General features: G+C 37.7%; 1 protein-coding gene across 1 annotated transcript; it reads right to left on the reverse strand.

Annotated features, from left to right (window-relative positions):
* Nucleotides 1–17,407: 17,407 nt before the first annotated feature.
* On the reverse strand, nt 17,408–18,703 carry LOC105965642 (uncharacterized). The gene is made up of 5 exons (XM_088817914.1): nt 18,459–18,703; nt 18,058–18,124; nt 17,871–17,982; nt 17,551–17,755; nt 17,408–17,474 (listed from the first exon to the last, which is right to left on the reverse strand). Exons 1-5 carry the CDS (start codon nt 18,701–18,703, stop codon nt 17,408–17,410), a joined length of 696 nt encoding a protein of 231 aa, XP_088674040.1.
* Nucleotides 18,704–19,449: the final 746 nt, after the last annotated feature.

The following is a 19,449-nucleotide window of genomic DNA, read 5'->3' on the forward strand; positions in this document are numbered from 1 at the left end:
TATGAAGTGTATAGCTCTCATTTTATATTGTTATATGAAAATATATGCACATGCTGGGTGTAGCACGAGTATAGATTGACGAAAGAGGAGAGATAATTATAGGGCATCCCTTAGTTCGAAGAAAATGCTTGATCTCTAAAAATGCAATTCTCAGTCGGAGAGAGGCTGCGCCTGACGAGTCATTGTATGAGTAGTTTTCTTGATTTCAGTGTTATCAAAAAATGTTGATGCCAGAAAGAATCATCTCTCCACTCATTCTTCTCCTACAACTTAATTCATGGGCTTTGAAGCTTGTTATTTAATTGAATGTGCGATGTCCTTCAAGATTTGCGGGAGAAGTCACTAGCATATTGAATTCTGATAGTACTTATTTGTTAGGATCAACCTACATAGCGGTTTGTAAATTCCAAATTTGTTGGCGACTTTAATTCGACATCCAAACTAATAACCGATAAACTAGAGTTATTAATTTATAATAACCGTAGATACGATCAATAATACATTAACTCGAATCATCTCGAATTTGCAATAATTTTTCGAGAATCTAAACAATCCTTCAAAAACCTTATCCAACTGAGAGAAACAAGGCGTTTCCTGCGTAAAAAACACATGTTGAGGGCCCGGAGTTAGTTTCGACGAAATCCTTCGATGCTCAATTGCACTTTCATTGGCTCCGGCTAATTGATTCTATGAGTATAAAGATTCCTCTTGTTGGTTCCGTACTATCCGAAAGAAGACGTCCCCATGGCCCCCAATGGTAAATCATATTCTTTTTGCTGGTGATATGGGCTATTTCGCTCATATGGGCTTCGTCCACAATAAAACAAAATTATACATTGAGGTCCAACAAGAGATGCCTAAATCTAGAAGCCCATCTATGTCAGAAGAGCATACGAAATCCTAACAAAAAGAGGATTTTGGTTGTATCTCACGAGGTGAGATTATAGCAAGAGGTAAGGTCACATCGTGATGGGCCGAGACTTGAGATCGTCGTTTTTAATGAGCCAAGATGTGTTTAAACCTAAAATCCCATTAAATGCGACAAACCCAAGTTAACAGAAAATTAGGTTAAAAATCATAATAAGACTTGTATCCCAAGGCATGACATATCTATAAATAGAGGGTTCACTCAAACCGTTACTCAATAATTCTTCTTTACTGGAATACAATATACATTTTAATATACACTTTATGACTTGATCATCAGAGCTTCTACGCCGGGACGATCAAGACTCCGCTGAAGTTGGAAGCTGACGACATAGAACCAGGCTGACCTCATACCCACGTCATCATCCGTTCGGACGAACGCGATCATTGGTGCCTGTTAAGTGTATATTTATACACTTAATTGTACCTTTTAATTGGAGCTTTTGATGTGTTTTTACGATAATTGGTGCTTAATATGGTTATTATTTGTATTTTAGGTGCAGATTGAAGAATTGGTAACTTTTGGGGTGAAAACTGCAAATTCAGAGAAAAAGTGGGCCAAAAGTGAAATAATCAGAATTCTGAAGAACAGAAGGCCGCGCGGCCGTGCGGATTTTAGGAATAAATCTCACACGGCCGTCCGGATGGTCGAATTGGCGCAGTGAAGGAATCCTAATTACACAAGGAAACCCACCCTATTATATTTTTGCACCCTATAAAGGCCACAAGCACACAATTAGAGACATCTTTTTACCTTTTATCTTTAATCTTTAGGTTTTTATTTTTCATCTTTCTACACGCGATCAAGGAGCACAAGAACGAAGACGAAGACTTGACGAATCTTCATCCTAGTTCCCCTCTTTGACTTTTATTTATAGCGTTTATGATTTTTATTACTTTTATTATGTTTTTCGTTATGCGTAGCTAAGTTTTTAATCTAGGATTTTGTTGGAACCCTATGTAGGGATTGCGAACCCTTTTTCTTGAGATTATGCAATTATGATTTTATGATTATTTCTTCTACTTGTTATGATTGTTAGTGCATGAACTTGATCTATTTATGTGCTTTATCTGTGTTTATTGGGATTGACTCGACAGAGCTATTTTGATAATTAGACGGTAAGTAGAAGAACCTTCGAGTAGTTTTCACCGGATGAGTGTGTCAATTGCATGTGGTGTCGTAGACACACAGATATCACCTTAGGTAGCCATTTACGAGACTTGTTAGTTAATGCTTTACTCATAATTGGTTTGCATAGACATATAGTGAATCGCTTATGAATAATAGACTCATAATACACGCGACAGCGGGTTATGATTAAATTAGTGTCTCGGGTTAATAATCATGAATCATATATTTCATAATTGAGGGATTTTGGGTGAGCAATTCTTGCATAGGGGGAAGATAAAATCCTTGGTCCGTTTTAATTGATATTTTCCCGTGTTATTTGCTTTCTTAATTAGTTTAGTTGTTTAATTAATTTAATTTGACAAACTTGCGTAGGCTGGATAAAAATCATAATTGTTAGAATTTGGTACTTAGGATTAGGTAATTTGCGTATTCCCTGTGGGATCGACATCCGACTCTCACGAGTCCACTTTATTACTTGTTTGCGATACGTGCACTTGCGTGTTGGTATTTAGCACCCAACAAGTTTTTGGCGCCGTTGCCGGGGAATAAGGCTAAATTATTTATTTATCCTAATATTAAATTTGAGCAATTTTTCTTACTTCAGCCAATTTTTTATTTTTTTATTTTATTTAATAATTTTTTTTTTGCTTTTTTATTTTTTATTTTTTTTGTTTTAGGTACTTTTTATGCGAAGAGGACACGACACAAGCCTACTACCTCTTGACCTCGAAATTGAGCGAACGTTTAGGCAAGCCAGGAGAAATCAACGGTTAGCCCAAAACGATCCGGCAACGATGGAAGACGAGAATAATCGTGGAGAAGGTGACCAAAGGCGCCCACCGAATGTGGCGAGAGAAATCGTCAACGAGCAAGAGCAACGCCAGCTAGTTAATCCACCACCTCGTCAACGAGCACTGCACGAGTACACCGTTCCAACGCTCAATGGGTTTCAATCAAGTATCCAGCAGCCCCCCATTGAAGCCAATAATTTCGAAATTCGAGCGGGACTCCTCACGATGCTCCAAAACAATGGTCTTTTCAGCGGATTGGCTCATGAAGATCCACATCTTCACTTGGTCAACTTCCTCGAGACGTGTGACTCGCACAAGATGAACGGAGTAACACCCGAAGCATTGCAACTCCGCCTGTTCAAGCATTCCCTACAAGGAGCAGCCCGAGAATGGTTGCAAACTCGTGCACCGCACTCCATCTCGTCGTGGGCCCAGCTAGCGCAACTCTTTATGAACACATACAACTCCCCAACAAAAACTGAGAGAATCCGGCGAGAAATTCAAAACTTCATACAAGAAGCCGGTGAAGCGTTATTCGAGACGTGGGAGCGGTTCAAACAGTTAGTGAGGAGGTGCCCGAATCACGGACTACAAGAGTGGCGCCAACTGCAAATATTTTACGATGGACTGCAAGACAACTCGAGGACAGTGCTCGACTCTGCAGCTGGAGGTATGTTCATGAGTTTGACCTACGACGAAGCATACGAGCTCTTGGAACGAATCGCTAGAAACAAATACATGCAAGCATCAGACCGGTCGAATAGCGGAGCAGTCAAGACGGGAGGAATTTTGGAGTTAGACGGAGTCACTGCAATCACGACCCAATTGGAGAAGCTATCGAAGCAAGTAGCGGCTTTGCAGGCTCAGCAAGTCCACGCAGTCCAAGTTCCCGACCAACGCATAGAAGAAACGGAGTCTCTGAATTATGTGCATGACACCAACCGACAACAGAGTAACCCGTACCCCAACACGTACAATCCCGGATGGAAGGATCACCCCAACTTTGGATGGGGAGGAAATCAGCAAGGACAAAGGCAAGCACCACCTCAAGCTCCACCCCAAGGAGTTGACCTCGCTGACATCTTAGCAAAATTCATGACGGCGACTCAAGCATCCATTCGGAACCTTGAGACACAAATGGGGCAACTTGCAACCCAACTAAACGCGAGGCCGTCGGGAGCACTGCCGTCGAATACGGAAGATCCTCGAAAGAGCAACATCGAGCAGTGCAATGCAGTGAGTTTGCGAAATGGGAGGCAATTAGAGGAAGTTCCTAAAAAGTCCGTTGCACCACCGCCTATTGTAGAGGAGCCCAAGGAAAAAACCGAGGTCGGGTCAAGCAACACAAAGATCACAGTAAGTGAACCTACTCCCAAGGTACCCTTCCCTCAACGTTTTCAAAACTCTAAGCTTGATATGCAATTTCAGTCATTTTTGGATTATCTTAAAAAATTGCATGTTAATATTCCTTTTGTTGAGGCACTTAAGCATATGCCGAATTGGGTTAAGTTTATAAAGGAACTTGTATCAAAGAAGATGAGGCTTCCGGAGTGTGCAGCAGTCATAGACCTCAATGAGCAAAGTAGTGCTATCCTTGCAAATAAAATTCCACCGAAGCTTAGAGATCCGGGCAGTTGTACCATTCCATGCACAATAGGTACTAGGTATTTTGGGCGGGCGTTGTGTGATCAAGGGGCGAGCGTAAATTTAATGCCTTTATCAATTTATGAGAAATTGAATTTAGGAGAAATTAAGCCTACTTCCGTGACCTTGCAGCTAGCCGATAGATCTTTTACTCACCCTTTAGGTATAGTGGAGGATGTATTGGTCAAGGTAGATAAGTTCATACTCCCGGCCGATTTTCTAGTACTAGACATAGAGGAAGATGAAAATATTCCCCTTATCTTAGGACGCCCCTTCTTAGCAACCGGTAGGTCAATTATTGATGTAGGAAAGAGAGAGCTAAGAATGAGTGTGGGGGAAGAAACAGTGATCTTCAAGGTGTACCGGGTGGATGAAAAGCCTATTACGGCTAATGGATGTTATCTTCTTGATGAGGTAAGTGATTCTAAACTTTTTCCTGTTAAATTACATGATTTAAATTTTTTTGGGGATACTAATGTGCATGTAGGAGAACATAAGAAAAAGGTTGAGTTGGTTACAACACCTACTCAAAACACCGTGATAAAAGACGATGTTGGCAAGCCTCATGACATCAAGAAAAATAAATTCAAGGGCAGTCCTAAGCGAACCAGTCGAAAGAAGAATCGGATCAACCCATTTATTCAAGACTTTCTCCAAAAGGAAGTTAGGAGATGGGTTCAAAAGCTAAGGAATTGAAGAAGAGGAACAAAGTCTGGCTGAAGACTATAAACTTAGCGCTTCTCGGGAGGCAACCCGAGCTTTCGTTTTTCTTTTCTTTTATTTTATTTTTTTTATTTTATTATTTGTGTTTTTTTTATTTAACTTGTTAGTGTTTGCTCTTATTTTATTTAAGCTTTGAAAAAAAAAAAAAAAAAAGTTTCAGGGGCACTAATAAGAAGTTTTTATTTTGCAGGGACCGAAATGCAATTATTGACACGGCCGTGCAAGAAAGAGGGCGAAATCTCACACGGCCGTGTGAAACTTCGGGGAGGCTACTGCCCAAAACCAGCTTTTGGCACGGCCGTGCGGATTTTAGGCCAAAATCTCGCACGGCCGTCTGAGATTCGAAGGGGCTACTGCCCAAATCCGGCTTTTGGCACGGCCGTGCGGATTGGAGGCCTAAATTCCGCACGGCCGTCCGAAAAAAAAAAAAAAAAAATTAAAAAAAAAAAAAAAAAAGAAAAAAAAAAGAAAAAAGAAAAAATAAATAAATAAAACGGGGCCGATTAACAAGGTTTTCCAACCCACAATTCTAACAATTCTAATGCTCATGCGCACGGTGGAGTTGGTGAGCAACCCGACGGTGGTCCCGACATTTAAACAGGTGTTTTCTATCCTTAAACTCCGGGCGAATCACATTGAGGGCAATGTGAATTTTAAGTTTGGGGGTGTTAACTACTTGTTTTCGTTTATGTGCGCTTTATTTGTTTTCGTTTGCATGCTTTAGTTTTGTTTTCGTTGCATCGATGAATTATGATGATGAGAGATGGTCAATGTTTGATGATGAAACTACTTGCTTTATGCTTTTAAGGAGTAGATATTTGTTTAGCTTTCGATTCAACGGAACGTAGAAGTGAATTATTGCTAGGAATCACACCTTGTGCATTGCTTTGGTTGAATGTTTTGCATTTTAAATTTGGAATTTATTTGTGCTAAATCATGCTTTATTCGGTTTTAAATCTCACCTCAGGACATTTATGAAACGAAGTGTTGGGTAGTAAGTGATTTGGGATATGATTTGGGCCTTCTTTGAACCGTTTGAGCCTTTCAAGCCTACCCTTTTTGTCAAATTATCCTTAGAACCTTGATTTGAGCCTCGGAGAAAAGGTGTTCTTTCTTTTAGCCATTATGTAGAAGTAGAAAAGTGGAGATTTCTGAATAATCATCCCTTGGAGGTCGGTCGAAAAATTCTTATATGATCTTTCTTCTTCTTCTTCGAAAAAAAAAAAAAAATAAAAAAATAAAAAAAATAGATATATATGTTCATCTTCATATATATATATCTAAATTCTTCGATTCGAAAAAAAAAAAAAAAGAAAAAGAAGAAGAAGAATAGATTAGAAGGGAGAAATAAGGACTAGTAGTTGAATTGTGTTGAAAACTCGATCCATTGCCTCAAGGCAAAAGTGTTGACGTGCGAATTTTGGAGAGTCGAGTTTATTAAAGTCCCTAGAGGTGAATTTATTGTTTCAAACGCCTAGCTTTCAAATTTTGGCGTAATCACCTCAATTCAAGAAAATTAGCCACACATTCCCATATTACCTACCTCGGACCAAAGAGCCCAACAATTGAAAGCCACAAAGTCCCAATGATCCCAATAGCTTATAGTTCAATATTAGTTGAGTAAAATAATTTGGTGAGTATTTGGAGTCAAATATATGCATGTAAGTATAAATTTTCTCTATTTTTAACTTGCAAATATTGGATACTTGAAGCAATTGTATGATTTGTGGTTTTTGGTAATAGTGAGTGACTAAGTGCCGTTGAATGTTAAGCTTGCAAATGCCTAGGAATTATCACCATAATTGCAAGTTCTGAAAACACGAAGTTGACCAATCGATCTATGTCATGAGATGTATAGTTGTGTTTTGTGTTCTTAATTTGATTTTACTTGAGGACAAGCAAAAGTTCAAGTTTGGGGGTGTGTTAAGTGTATATTTATACACTTAATTGTACCTTTTAATTGGAGCTTTTGATGTGTTTTTACGATAATTGGTGCTTAATATGGTTATTATTTGTATTTTAGGTGCATATTGAAGAATTGGCAACTTTTGGGGTGAAAACTGCAAATTCAGAGAAAAAGTGGGCCAAAAGTGAAATAATCAGAATTCTGAAGAACAGAAGGCCGCGCGGCCGTGCGGATTTTAGGAATAAATCTCACACGGCCGTCCGGATGGTCGAATTGGCGCAGTGAAGGAATCCTAATTACACAAGGAAACCCACCCTATTATATTTTTGCACCCTATTTAAAGGCCACAAGCACACAATTAGAGACATCTTTTTACCTTTTATCTTTAATCTTTAGGTTTTTATTTTTCATCTTTCTACACGCGATCAAGGAGCACAAGAACGAAGACGAAGACTTGACGAATCTTCATCCTAGTTCCCCTCTTTGACTTTTATTTATAGCGTTTATGATTTTTATTACTTTTATTATGTTTTTCGTTATGCGTAGCTAAGTTTTTAATCTAGGATTTTGTTGGAACCCTATGTAGGGATTGCGAACCCTTTTTCTTGAGATTTGGCAATTATGATTTTATGATTATTTCTTCTACTTGTTATGATTGTTAGTGCATGAACTTGATCTATTTATGTGCTTTATCTGTGATTATTGGGATTGACTCGACAGAGCTATTTTGATAATTAGACGGTAAGTAGAAGAACCTTCGAGTAGTTTTCACCGGATGAGTGTGTCAATTGCATGTGGTGTCGTAGACATACAGATATCACCTTAGGTAGCCATTTACGAGACTTGTTAGTTAATGCTTTACTCATAATTGGTTTGCATAGACATATAGTGAATCGCTTATGAATAATAGACTCATAATACACGCGACAGCGGGTTATGAGTAAATTAGTGTCTCGGGTTAATAATCATGAATCATATATTTCATAATTGAGGGATTTTGGGTGAGCAATTCTTGCATAGGGGGAAGATAAAATCCTTGGTCCGTTTTAATTGATATTTTCCCGTGTTATTTGCTTTCTTAATTAGTTTAGTTGTTTAATTAATTTAATTTGACAAACTTGCGTAGGCTGGATAAAAATCATAATTGTTAGAATTTGGTACTTAGGATTAGGTAATTTGCGTATTCCCTGTGGGATCGACATCCGACTCTCACGAGTCCACTTTATTACTTGTTTGCGATACGTGCACTTGCGTGTTGGTATTTAGCACCCAACAGTGCCATATGTGGGAAAGAGAAAAAATCACTTGTTACAAAAGCTTCCCCGTGATCTTATACGATCTAAGACGTAGAGATGGAAGGAGAAGCTTTTTTCGCGCGAAACTTGCAGAGGGAGATGGACGCCGTCGCGGCAAAGAAAGGGCTCGCCTCTCCAGAGACCCCACATATCCGTCGGCCAGATACAATAGAGTATGCCTTTAGAGGGATGGCGCCCCCTCTGGGGAACATGAATCGAAGGGCCCATGATCCCCCTCAATAAAGTACGGCCCCCTTGGCGGAACAAATGTATACTCGTGAGGAGGTCCAGGCCATGATAGCAGCGGCAATCAAAAACTAATGTTAGCTAGCTCAGGCACACCAAGAAAATAGGGCAAGAAGGGAACGAAGGAGATGTGCCTCGTACCAAAAAGGGGAGGAAGAGTGTGATAGTTATTCGGCGGCCCATGGAAAAGAAAGCTGTGATGTAATGATCGAAGCAGGTAGTCTCCGAAGAGATATCAACAAGCTCAAAGCCCTTCGTTGTAGGGCGAAACATGGATTGGAAAGATAAGCCTGTTTTCCAAAGAAATCAATGAGGATCCCCATTCGGTAAATTATCGCGCCTTCTCGTTCGAATACAATGGTACCACCAACCCAGGTGAGCATTTGAGTCAATTCAATAACACAGCTTCTCCACCAGTTAACCGATGGAGTGACATGTCGAGCTTTCGTCACAACCCTTACCGGGGCCGCCCAAGCATGGTTCGGACTACTGTCAAAGGGTAGCGTCCGGTCTTTCAACCTGTTTGCGAAAGACTTTATGAACCAGTTCTCCAGCTCAAAAAAAATGCAAGAAGACATCGCTGTCCCTATTTAGCATCAAAGAGAAGGATAGGGAACGTTCACGAAGCTATATCAAGCGATTCACCGCATCAACTTTGGAAGTTCGCTTCACGAGTGACAAAGTGTTGATGGTCGCCTTGTCACGTGTGTTGAGGGATAAAGAGTTCTTTCATGCCCTGGCCCTGGAACCCTCGCCTGATTTTGACAACATGCTAAACCGATCCTTCCAGTTCATCAACCTGGAAGAAGCTCGGCAATAGAAGATGGAGAAGTTCAGTGTGATGGCATCACTTCGACCAATTGAGAGTCGCAAAGGGAAGGAGATGGGCATACTTCGAAGAGACCATATCACCTCCGTCAAGCGATCTGACGAACCAAGGGGACTTCGGTACCATTCCTAACAACCTTTAACTTTCCCCTTGTCGAATATTTTGTACTCACTCGAGAAGTAAACAAATTTTTGATTACCTCATTTTGCCCGAGAAGAACCCCGACAGAGTTCTGCTTTAAGAACATTGTCTTTTCCTTACTGAGTATGGGCATGAGACAGATTAAAGGTCCCACCTCATGGACAAAAATGAGGTGCCCACTTTGGACCCAGGGAAGAGTTTCCCCACCACCACCTTCCAAAAAAGGATATATTTAGATGATATCCCGACGAACAACTAGAGGAGATACACATTGAGCACGAAGGAGGCATTTTGGAGAAATAAATAACGGCAGAGAAGTATATCAGATAGCGTGCCCTACCACCATTGCATTCGGACCAGATGACGTTCTGGAAACCACTGGGCCTTATAAGGATCTTCTCTCAATAACCATCAACTTGAGGGGTACGACGTAGCTCGCTCTTTCGTGGATACTGGTAGTTTAGTAGACGTGTTTATTTTTACAAATGCTTCGAGCAAATGGAGCTAGACTTGAACATTTTACAATTACCACCCCGGTTTATGGATTCACCGATGGATCAATTATCCCCATAGTACTGGTTCGCTTCCCGGTCACCATCGAAGCTGAACCTTATAGGCGAATACATGTAGTTAATTTTATTATCGTCGACGGACCGCCCTCATCATATAACATCATTATAGGACGACCCATGATCCACGCTTTTCAGGCTATATCTACTATTGCGCATAAGAAGCTCAAGTTCTCGGTTGATAGTGGGGTAGGAGAAGTAAAAGGAGACCAAATTCAAGCGAGATCTTATTACGTCGAGATGGTGAAACTTGCGGAAAAAGAAAACATGGGAAGGAGGAGTTCGGGGAAACTTGGACGATGAGAAGCGACTTAGGCTTGATCCCGAGGAAAAAGTAACACATGTGCAGCCAATGGACGAGCTCGTGACAATCGATCTGACCCCGGGCGAGGAAAAACTAACCAAGGTGAGCAGAGAGTTATGACCGACACTTCGAGAGGGACTAATTGTTATATTCCAAAAGAACATGGACGTGATCGCGTGGCAGCCAAAATATTTGATCAGGATTGACCCAAATATGACGGTACATGGGCTTAGATTGAATCCAGGATGCAAGTCAGTCAAGCAGAAGCAATGTCGTTTCGGTACCAAGAAGGATGAAATTATTGCTACCGTGGTGGAGAGGCTCCTAAAAATTGGCAACATTCGAGAGATTCCACTCCCAACATGGTTATCCAACGTTGTCCTCGTAAAAAAATCTAATAAAAAAATGGAGGATGTGCATTGATTTTTTAGATCTCAACAAGGCTTATCCAAAAGATGACTATCCCTTACCTCATATTGACCAGCCGGTGGACTCCACAACATGTTGTAGGGGTGAACACGGGCAGGTTTGGGCGGGTTTCCGAAAAAAACCAACCCGACCCGATGTTGGCGGGTTCATAAAATTGCAAACTGCACTTGCTCACTTACGATTACAGACTGCCCTATTCCGATTTTTTTTAAAGATGGTGGCGGGTTGGCGGGTTAAACAAATATATAATTACTGCAAAAAATACTTCATATTATAAATAGAATATGTGGATAAATGAGACAAAACCAAACAACCAAATCCTAAAGCCCAAAAACAAGTACTGTCTGTTAATCAAAATAAACTTCAAAAAAAAAATAAAAATAAAAACAGAGTCCAGAACAATCAAAAGCAATCTAAAACACCCAAAAAAACTTCTTCATTCTACAATATTAAAATCCAATTCAATTGACCTTGATTACCTGCAATTGTTTTTTATTCCATGTCAAATAACGAATAAAAGTTTATAGGAAATAAAAATTTCCAACACAATTGGCATAAATAACTTTAAAAGTTTATTCCATGTCATATAAAAACAGAACTAACAATTTGTTAAAATTGCATAAATAACTTTAAGCAATTAAAGAACACTACATAAAAAACGAGTCTTTTACCAGTATTGTCGACAATCAGCGGCTAGTCATTTTGCACTTGAAATACCGCAACTGTCAAATTCTAAAATTCACACAAATATATGATAATCAATAACTTTACATTGAAATGATTATGACACAAATAAAATAACATTTACCTTTTATAATTTCATCATACTTCTCCACTTCTTTAATAGATACTTCTCTCAAGAGTTCTTGGATATCAATTGTGACAGGTTTTGATCTTAACCAATTTCGCAAACATATAAGAGCCTCGACCATTTCAGTATTAAGAGAATTTCGATATGGATCAAAAATACGACCACTTGTACTAAAGGCTGACTCGGATGCCACTGTGGAGACGGGGATAGCCAGAACATCTCTAGCTAATTGAGAGAGAATAGGAAATCTAATAGTATTCTCCTTCCACCACCTCAATAAATCGAAGGACTCAACACTGTTTTCACAATTCTCTTCTAAATATTGAGTAAGTTCTGATTTACTCTGCACACATGCATCTTTCTCCATTTGTTTTGCAAATTGAAAAGCTAGAGAGTTACCTGACTCGACATCATCATCCATGTGCATCACTTCAATTGGAGCGTGACTTGAAATAGGAGCCCCACTTTGAGAATTTTGACAGGGAGAACAATTTTGATAATACTCGTACAAGCGAATCAACAATTTCTTCACGTGCTCTTCCATAACACTAGCCGATGTAGTGTCATTCTCATAAACTTGATTAAGACAAAACCTCACAAACCTCAATTTATAGCGTGGATCCAATACAGTGGCAGAATAAACAAGAAGATTCAGCTTATCAAGACTTTCCCAATATTTGTTGAATTTTTTCTGCATTTCAAGTGCTATAAGACATACTTTTGGATCAAGGTGTTTAGACAAAGATTTCAATCTAGTTTGGACACCTACAAGTTCTTGAAAAAATATATTTGATGTTACATGCAAAATACCAGAAAATTGCAAAGTAACATCATAGAAAAGTTTAAAAACTTTATAAAACTTCTCGCAATACTCCAATCATCTTCATCTGGCGGGCCAATGTATTTTCTATCTTTTACCTTTCTTCTTTCACAACTCTCTTCTTCCCCAAAATTTAGATTTCGGTCCCCATCATCATTATCTTTGCCACCCAAAGCAAAGTACATACGATAGCTTGAGTCATCTTCTGTTAGCCTCTCAAACGCTTTATCAAACTTGGCAGCCGCTTCTAGCATTAAATAAGTAGAGTTCCATCTCGTTTCAATATCAAGCCAAACTGAACTTTTGCTAGCAATTTTCTCTATATCTGTACATTTTTTAAACGTTTGGAGCCTAGCCGGAGATGAGCGCACATATCTAATGGCATTTCGAATCTTTAGAATTGAATCATTTTGTTCTTTTAAACCGTCCTTCACAATGAGATTAAAAATATGCGCACAACATCTAACATGCAAAAATTCATGATCTAGGACAGTCGTTTTCCACCCTTTAGTGTTCTTCCTCACATACTTAATTGCGCCATCATTAGGACTTGCATTATCAACTGTGATAGTCAATATTTTGTCTATCCCCCAATATAATAAACAATTTTCAATCATTTTACCAATTGTTTTACCCTTATGGCCAGGGATAACACAAAAACTTAAAATTCTCTTTTGCAACTTCCATTCCTTATCAATCCAATGTGTTGTGGGACACATATAGTTGATATTCTGAATTGAAGTCCATGTATCGGTCGTAAGATATATACATTCAGACTTTAGAAGACTTCTAAGTTATTGTTTTTCGTCAAAATAGAGTTTCATGCAATCCCTAGCAACAGTCATTCGACTTGGAAGTATAAATCTAGGTTGTAAACAAGCTGAATACTTTCTAAATCCATCACCCTCCACGATTTTGAAATGAAGCTCATCAAGAACGATCATTTCAACCAATTTCAACCTACAATCTTCGTAACTATAACTTACAGATTTATGAGTAAACGATGAAACACCATTCCCATCTGTAGGCTCTAAAACAAGTGTCTTTTGTTTCTTATCAACAAGACTGAAAGGATATTTCTTGCACTGAAGTTGCAGATGATTTATCAGGTTACCGGTGCCATGTTGTTTGGGGTGAGCTGCATAATCTTGACTACAATAATTGCACGAAGCTCTCGGATTCCCATTTTCCTCAAACCTTTCAAAATGATCCCGCACCCATGAGTTCTGCCTGCTTTAATTCCAACTCCTTCAGGCTTTTGTTCTTTTGGTGGAATCACTTTTTTTTTGAAACTTTTTTTCTTATCCTCGAAGGGCAGGTCTTCCACCGGATAGGTCGAGAAGGTGACTCAAGCTATCGTATGTACTTTGCGAGTTATTGAACATGATGGACATGTCCCAAGGGTACCAATCAACACATTTCGATAGGGTGAATGAATGTTGGAACATTATTTAGCAAGTTTTAGGTTGTATTTTTCAGCCCCTAGAGGAAGATAAGGAGAATGGACTTTTTTCTTGACTATTTTCCTACTTTAACTCCTTCTAGATTCTTCTAGATAAAATGATGGGGATTTGCAAAATTTTGCCTAATTATTTAACTCTATTTTTTTGGCTATGTTGGATAAGATGGAAAACGAGATTTTCCTTGGATCCATTTCCTACTCTAACTCCTTCTAGATTCTTAAAAAGTAGGACGAAGCAGAATTGAATAAAAATTGGGCTCTTATGGAACATCATTTTTGGCTACTACTATATATTTGGTCCATTTGGAGACGTATCTGTTTCTTGAATCTTTTACTAGCACGTACTCCTTCTAGAGCCTTATAGATACAAAACTTTATAAGAAGATAAATATCACATGTGCATTTTGCACCCTGTGGCCGAGTTTTTAGAGCAAAAGTGTTCTCGAAATTTATTTTCTTCTTTCCTTCTTAACTATAAAGTTTGTGTTAGAATTTTACTAAACTTTTATGCGGAACCTAATGACAAGATCTTGAAATCTAATTCATCTTAAAAACTCAAAACACATTGCGTTAGATTATAGACATACCGTTCGCCATAGATTCGAGTAGAGACGATGAAATGGCAAGCTTAAGTAATCCACCGAGACTCCTCTTAATAATCCTTACAGTCTTATAAGTGACTCACCTTCTCCTCTCTAACTTCTTAGCAAATCCTCTACTTTGCAATTAATATTTAATAGCAATGCCTTTTAGCTATTTTTGAGCAATATTTAGAAAATTCTTTCTAAACATTTATCCTTATCCGCAAGTAATAAGAATAACAGATAATTTCCGATTTCTTTTTTTTTTCTTTTTTTTTATTTATCACCGCACTCAATATAATAGTTAGCTCTCTTACTTCATATCAGTGTTTTGAAATCCGGACCGCACTGGCCCAATTGAACTGGTTAAACCATAAACCATTGCCTTTTTCAGTCCGATTTGACCGGTTTAATCGTGATATCAGAACCCGAGTGAAAACTGGATATATTTTTTTTTGGCTCAAAATTGTGCTTTTTTCAAAAAAATAAACAATAGTGAGAACCCCCTCTAACCTTTTTTTAATAAGAATGGATCCAGCCTAGGGGTGAAAATCGAAACGAAATTTCCGAATCCGATCCAAATAAATCTCATATTGGAACGATTTTTTCAATTCCGATTTCCGAAATAGTTCCGATTTTTTTTCCAGATGTTCTCCAATTATTTCCGATAATTTTGCGGAAATTATTACTATTTATTATTTACAATATAAATTTTTGAGAACCCACTTTAAAAAGCCCACTCTGAAAATAATAGGCAAACTTCAATTTTGAAAGCCCACTTTAAAAAAATACTAACACAACACATAATTGCGAAATATTTAAAATAACTTTTACAAGTTTTATGAACTAAACACTAAATACCACAATATAACATAAAACTCTAATTTATTCATTTCTTCTTCAGCCGTCCATGCTGTAACATGAAAAAAATTTGTTACAAAAATAATATTACCAAAAATTAGTTTCAGGAAGGAAGAGCCACATGCTAAAATCCAAATATCACTAACTCCCGTCTTTTTTATTGATATCAAACTAATTGTTAATTATCATAGAGTTCATATTTTGTGGTAAACTAAAAAAAATAGGGTCTTACAACAATCAGAGCCACAATCAGGGGTTCACCAATGGGTCTGAGAGCGAAGCGAGATTGTTGACAATCCTTAGAGATGGTGTTGTTCCTTGTTCAGATTTCGATGGCGGATAAGTTCACGGCTATGAGGACGACGACGACAGTGGTTCTTCGTCTCGAGATTGAGAGAGAGGAGAACCAAATCGAGGGTCTGTTTTGTCCTTCTGGGCGAGAAAAGGAGAAAATAGAAAAGATGCGATAGATCGAGAGTCCAAATATACCCCAATGCAGCATAGCACTATCTTCTCCACCGCCTCAGGAATTACGCCGGTGAAGGCGGAGACCCTATCAACATCTTTAGTTTGCATGGGCAACATTAGTTAGGCAGCAGCGTGGCGAATGGCTGCGGCGGCGCATAAATGCAACATGGGTAGAGGCAGTGGCGGCACAAAGATGGAGGAGGGTTGGAGGTGGCAGTATGTAAGGAGAAAAGATAGTGGGGAATAAGAGAAATTGAGAGAACGTGAAATAAGTTTGGTTATTTTAGATATAACTTATAAGGGCAAATTAGGTATATTGGTCATGTCAAATACAATATTAGTTAAAAAAAAATTATTTAATACAAGGTGGGGTTCTCACTAATAATGAAAAGGAGATTATATCCACCTTAATATAAGTAAATGAATTGGGGATTTTCACTAATTATCCCTATTTTTTATTATCATTTCTATAATATTTGAAATGACTCAGTGTGATGTGTGTGTTGATATGTTGTGTGTGTAAAAGAAAATTAAGTTTAATTGATGTTTTAATTGGAAATGAGAAATTAGTTAATGTGTGTAAAAGAAAATATGTTTACTACTATAAAAAATATGTGTAAATAATTATAAAATAAAAAATGAAAAAATGCGGTTGGACCAGTAGCTTGTCTGGTCAATGTCCGGTCCGATTTTCAAAACATTGTTCAAACTTTTCTTCTTGTTTGAATATACTGCGGCTTCAAATTTTTCTTGTTTATTTTATAAAGTCACCGAGGCTCTTTTGTTTTTTTCAATGTTGTCAGAACCGGACCGAACATAAAATCGGCGAGGCATTCGGGTCATGGTTGGACCGGTACAACCGGGGTCAACCCGGAATTTTTACTTTTTTTATTTATTCTATTTATTTTTTACTTTTATATACATATAAATACATCCAAATAAAAATTTAAATCATTAAAAAACAAATGAAAAACTTCACTTTAATCCAAAAACTATTCATAATAATAATGTATCTCATCAAAATCATTTTCATCACATAATTAAAATATAAATTAGTAAATTTACTTAAAAAGAAAAAAAGTCACAAACTAAAATCATAAATTTTAAAATAAAATAAAATCATCTCATAATAATCACCATCACTCATCAACGTCGTCCTCGGCCCCATCTCCATCTCTATCTCGATTTTGATCTCCATCTTCTATTTGATATTCATCCAAGCCATGCTCTCCAATATGTACATACGTACATAAACATTCGCTTGAAGCCAATAAATTATGAACAATATTTTTGTAAATAACTAATTGAAATATAATTTTTAAATTACTTCATATTATCATCATCAAAACTAAATAACATTAAAAAAATCCTTGTGCACTTGATTCTCCCATATCTCTTGGAAATGTTTTTAGCAACATGATCTCAAGCTCATTAAAGGCAAGCTCTCCTTCTCCTTCCTTTCCTCAATTCAAAATTCAGTTTTCTCAAGTGATTCGTAATCAACTGGATCATATGATCTCTTAGAATTCGTCAACCTAGCAAATTATAAGTAATGGTATAAAGTTGAGTAGTAAAATCCAAAAATAATTTATTGAATATTGCAAAGCTTACCTATTCTTCAATCGCAAAATATAGTGAACATAGACAAGATCATTCAATCTTTGATGCTCAAGCCTATTTCTTTTCTTTGTGTGGATGCGCTCAAATACATTCCAATTACGCTTGCATCCAGAAGGGGAAGAAGTTTGACCAATGATCTTTATAGCCAATTTTTGCAAATTTGGCACATCAAAACCAAATAATCTCCACCATTCATCTGTTACAGTTATCAACATTAGTATATTTATAAATTAAAACAAGTACGAATGCAATAATTTTAAAACTTTAAAAATAAAAGGTAAAAAACAATAGCATCATAAATTAATATTTACCCGGTCTAGTCGTTTTACAACAAGCAATTGTCTTTGGACGAGAAAAGCCCTTCTCACGCTCTCGAAAAATTCTTAACTTATCCAGAATTTTTAGGCCATCGTCGCCTTCCACCTTATCCAATACATTTAGCACTCCACGCATAATCTTAGGCTTTTTTCAGTAAGAAGATTGATCGTATTGAAAAACAGGGTTCAAATAATATGCTGCTGCATGGAGATCTTTTGTCAACATAAGATCCCATCTTCTGTCTATAATATCAGTTTAGGGCGTGTCGTATATTTTCTTATGTTTAAAAATATTCATAATCCCCAAACGTGCCATGAGCATGCCCTCATATATATAAGCCAAGGATGATTTCTCATCAGGATCACACAACCGCAACAAGCGTATCAACGGTGTCATAATCTTCACGATCATCAAACAATTACCCCAAAATTTCTCATCTAATACAATTTGTTTTACATCTTTAGCTCTTTGCACTTTCAAATATTTCTGAAACTCAGCGCTAAGGACCAAACTCTGCAAATCATCCTTATGCGCATGCAAGTTTTGTCAAGCAATAAAGTTCGTAGCAAAATGGGTTGCACCAGGAGGGATAATTTCTCGCCATCCTTCTCTCTTTCATAGCCAACTCAAAGTAAACGTGATTGCAGACAAAGACAGTCACCGTTGAAGCACGAATAGCCACACTTTGGACGATTTTCAGCTCTCCAACATCTTTAAATATCAAATTCATACAGTGAGGTGCACATGGTGACCAAAAAATAAAAGGATACTTCTCCGCAAGCTTACCACCCACAACTTTATAATTAGCTCCATTGTCTATTACCATGTGTGCAATATTACAAGGACCAACCCTTTCCACAATCTCACAAAACAACTTACATAATTCTTCAGCAGTTGAACAAATATCAGAAGCACCAACAAATTTGACAAATGATATTCCTTTTGGACAATAAACTAAAAAGTTAATCAAAGACCTCTGTCTAATGTATGTCCATCCATCTGCCATTATAGTGCAACCTGTATCCTCCCAAGTTCTTCTCATAGATTCCATGATCAACTTAACATGCATTTTAGCATCACTCAGTAAGTTAACATGCAAAGCATGATAAGAAGGATGTTTATAACCAAGATCAATATTAGCTATTTTATCAATGACACCTTGAAAGTAAGGTGAATTGCAAGCATTAAACGAGATACATACATCATAAAACCATAACGCAATGGCTAAGTCAGTCTCTTTCCACCTTTCCTTACTTTTCATGCATGCTCTCATAGAAGGTTGGGAAGAATGAGTTACCTTAAGACCTTCCTAACGAAATGCTTCAATCCCATTAGAGGCTTTTCTCTTCCCCTTTGACGGTTTCTTTTGTGAAGGAATGTCGTCACCTTCACTTGATGAGTCATCAAACACTCCTTTCTTCTCCTTACATTTTTTTATTAAAATCCAATAAACTTTTCATTTCGAACCGGACTTCTGGGTCAACCTTATTGCAAGATTTTTTTTATTTTTTTTTGTAGTTCTGGCAAGATGTTGTTTCATTTTGTTAATACCTCCACCCTTATTTTTTTGTT

This window comes from Erythranthe guttata, chromosome 5 (genome assembly GCF_056151865.1).
Source record: "Erythranthe guttata isolate IM_541 chromosome 5, IM_541, whole genome shotgun sequence".
NCBI lineage: Eukaryota > Viridiplantae > Streptophyta > Magnoliopsida > Lamiales > Phrymaceae > Erythranthe > Erythranthe guttata.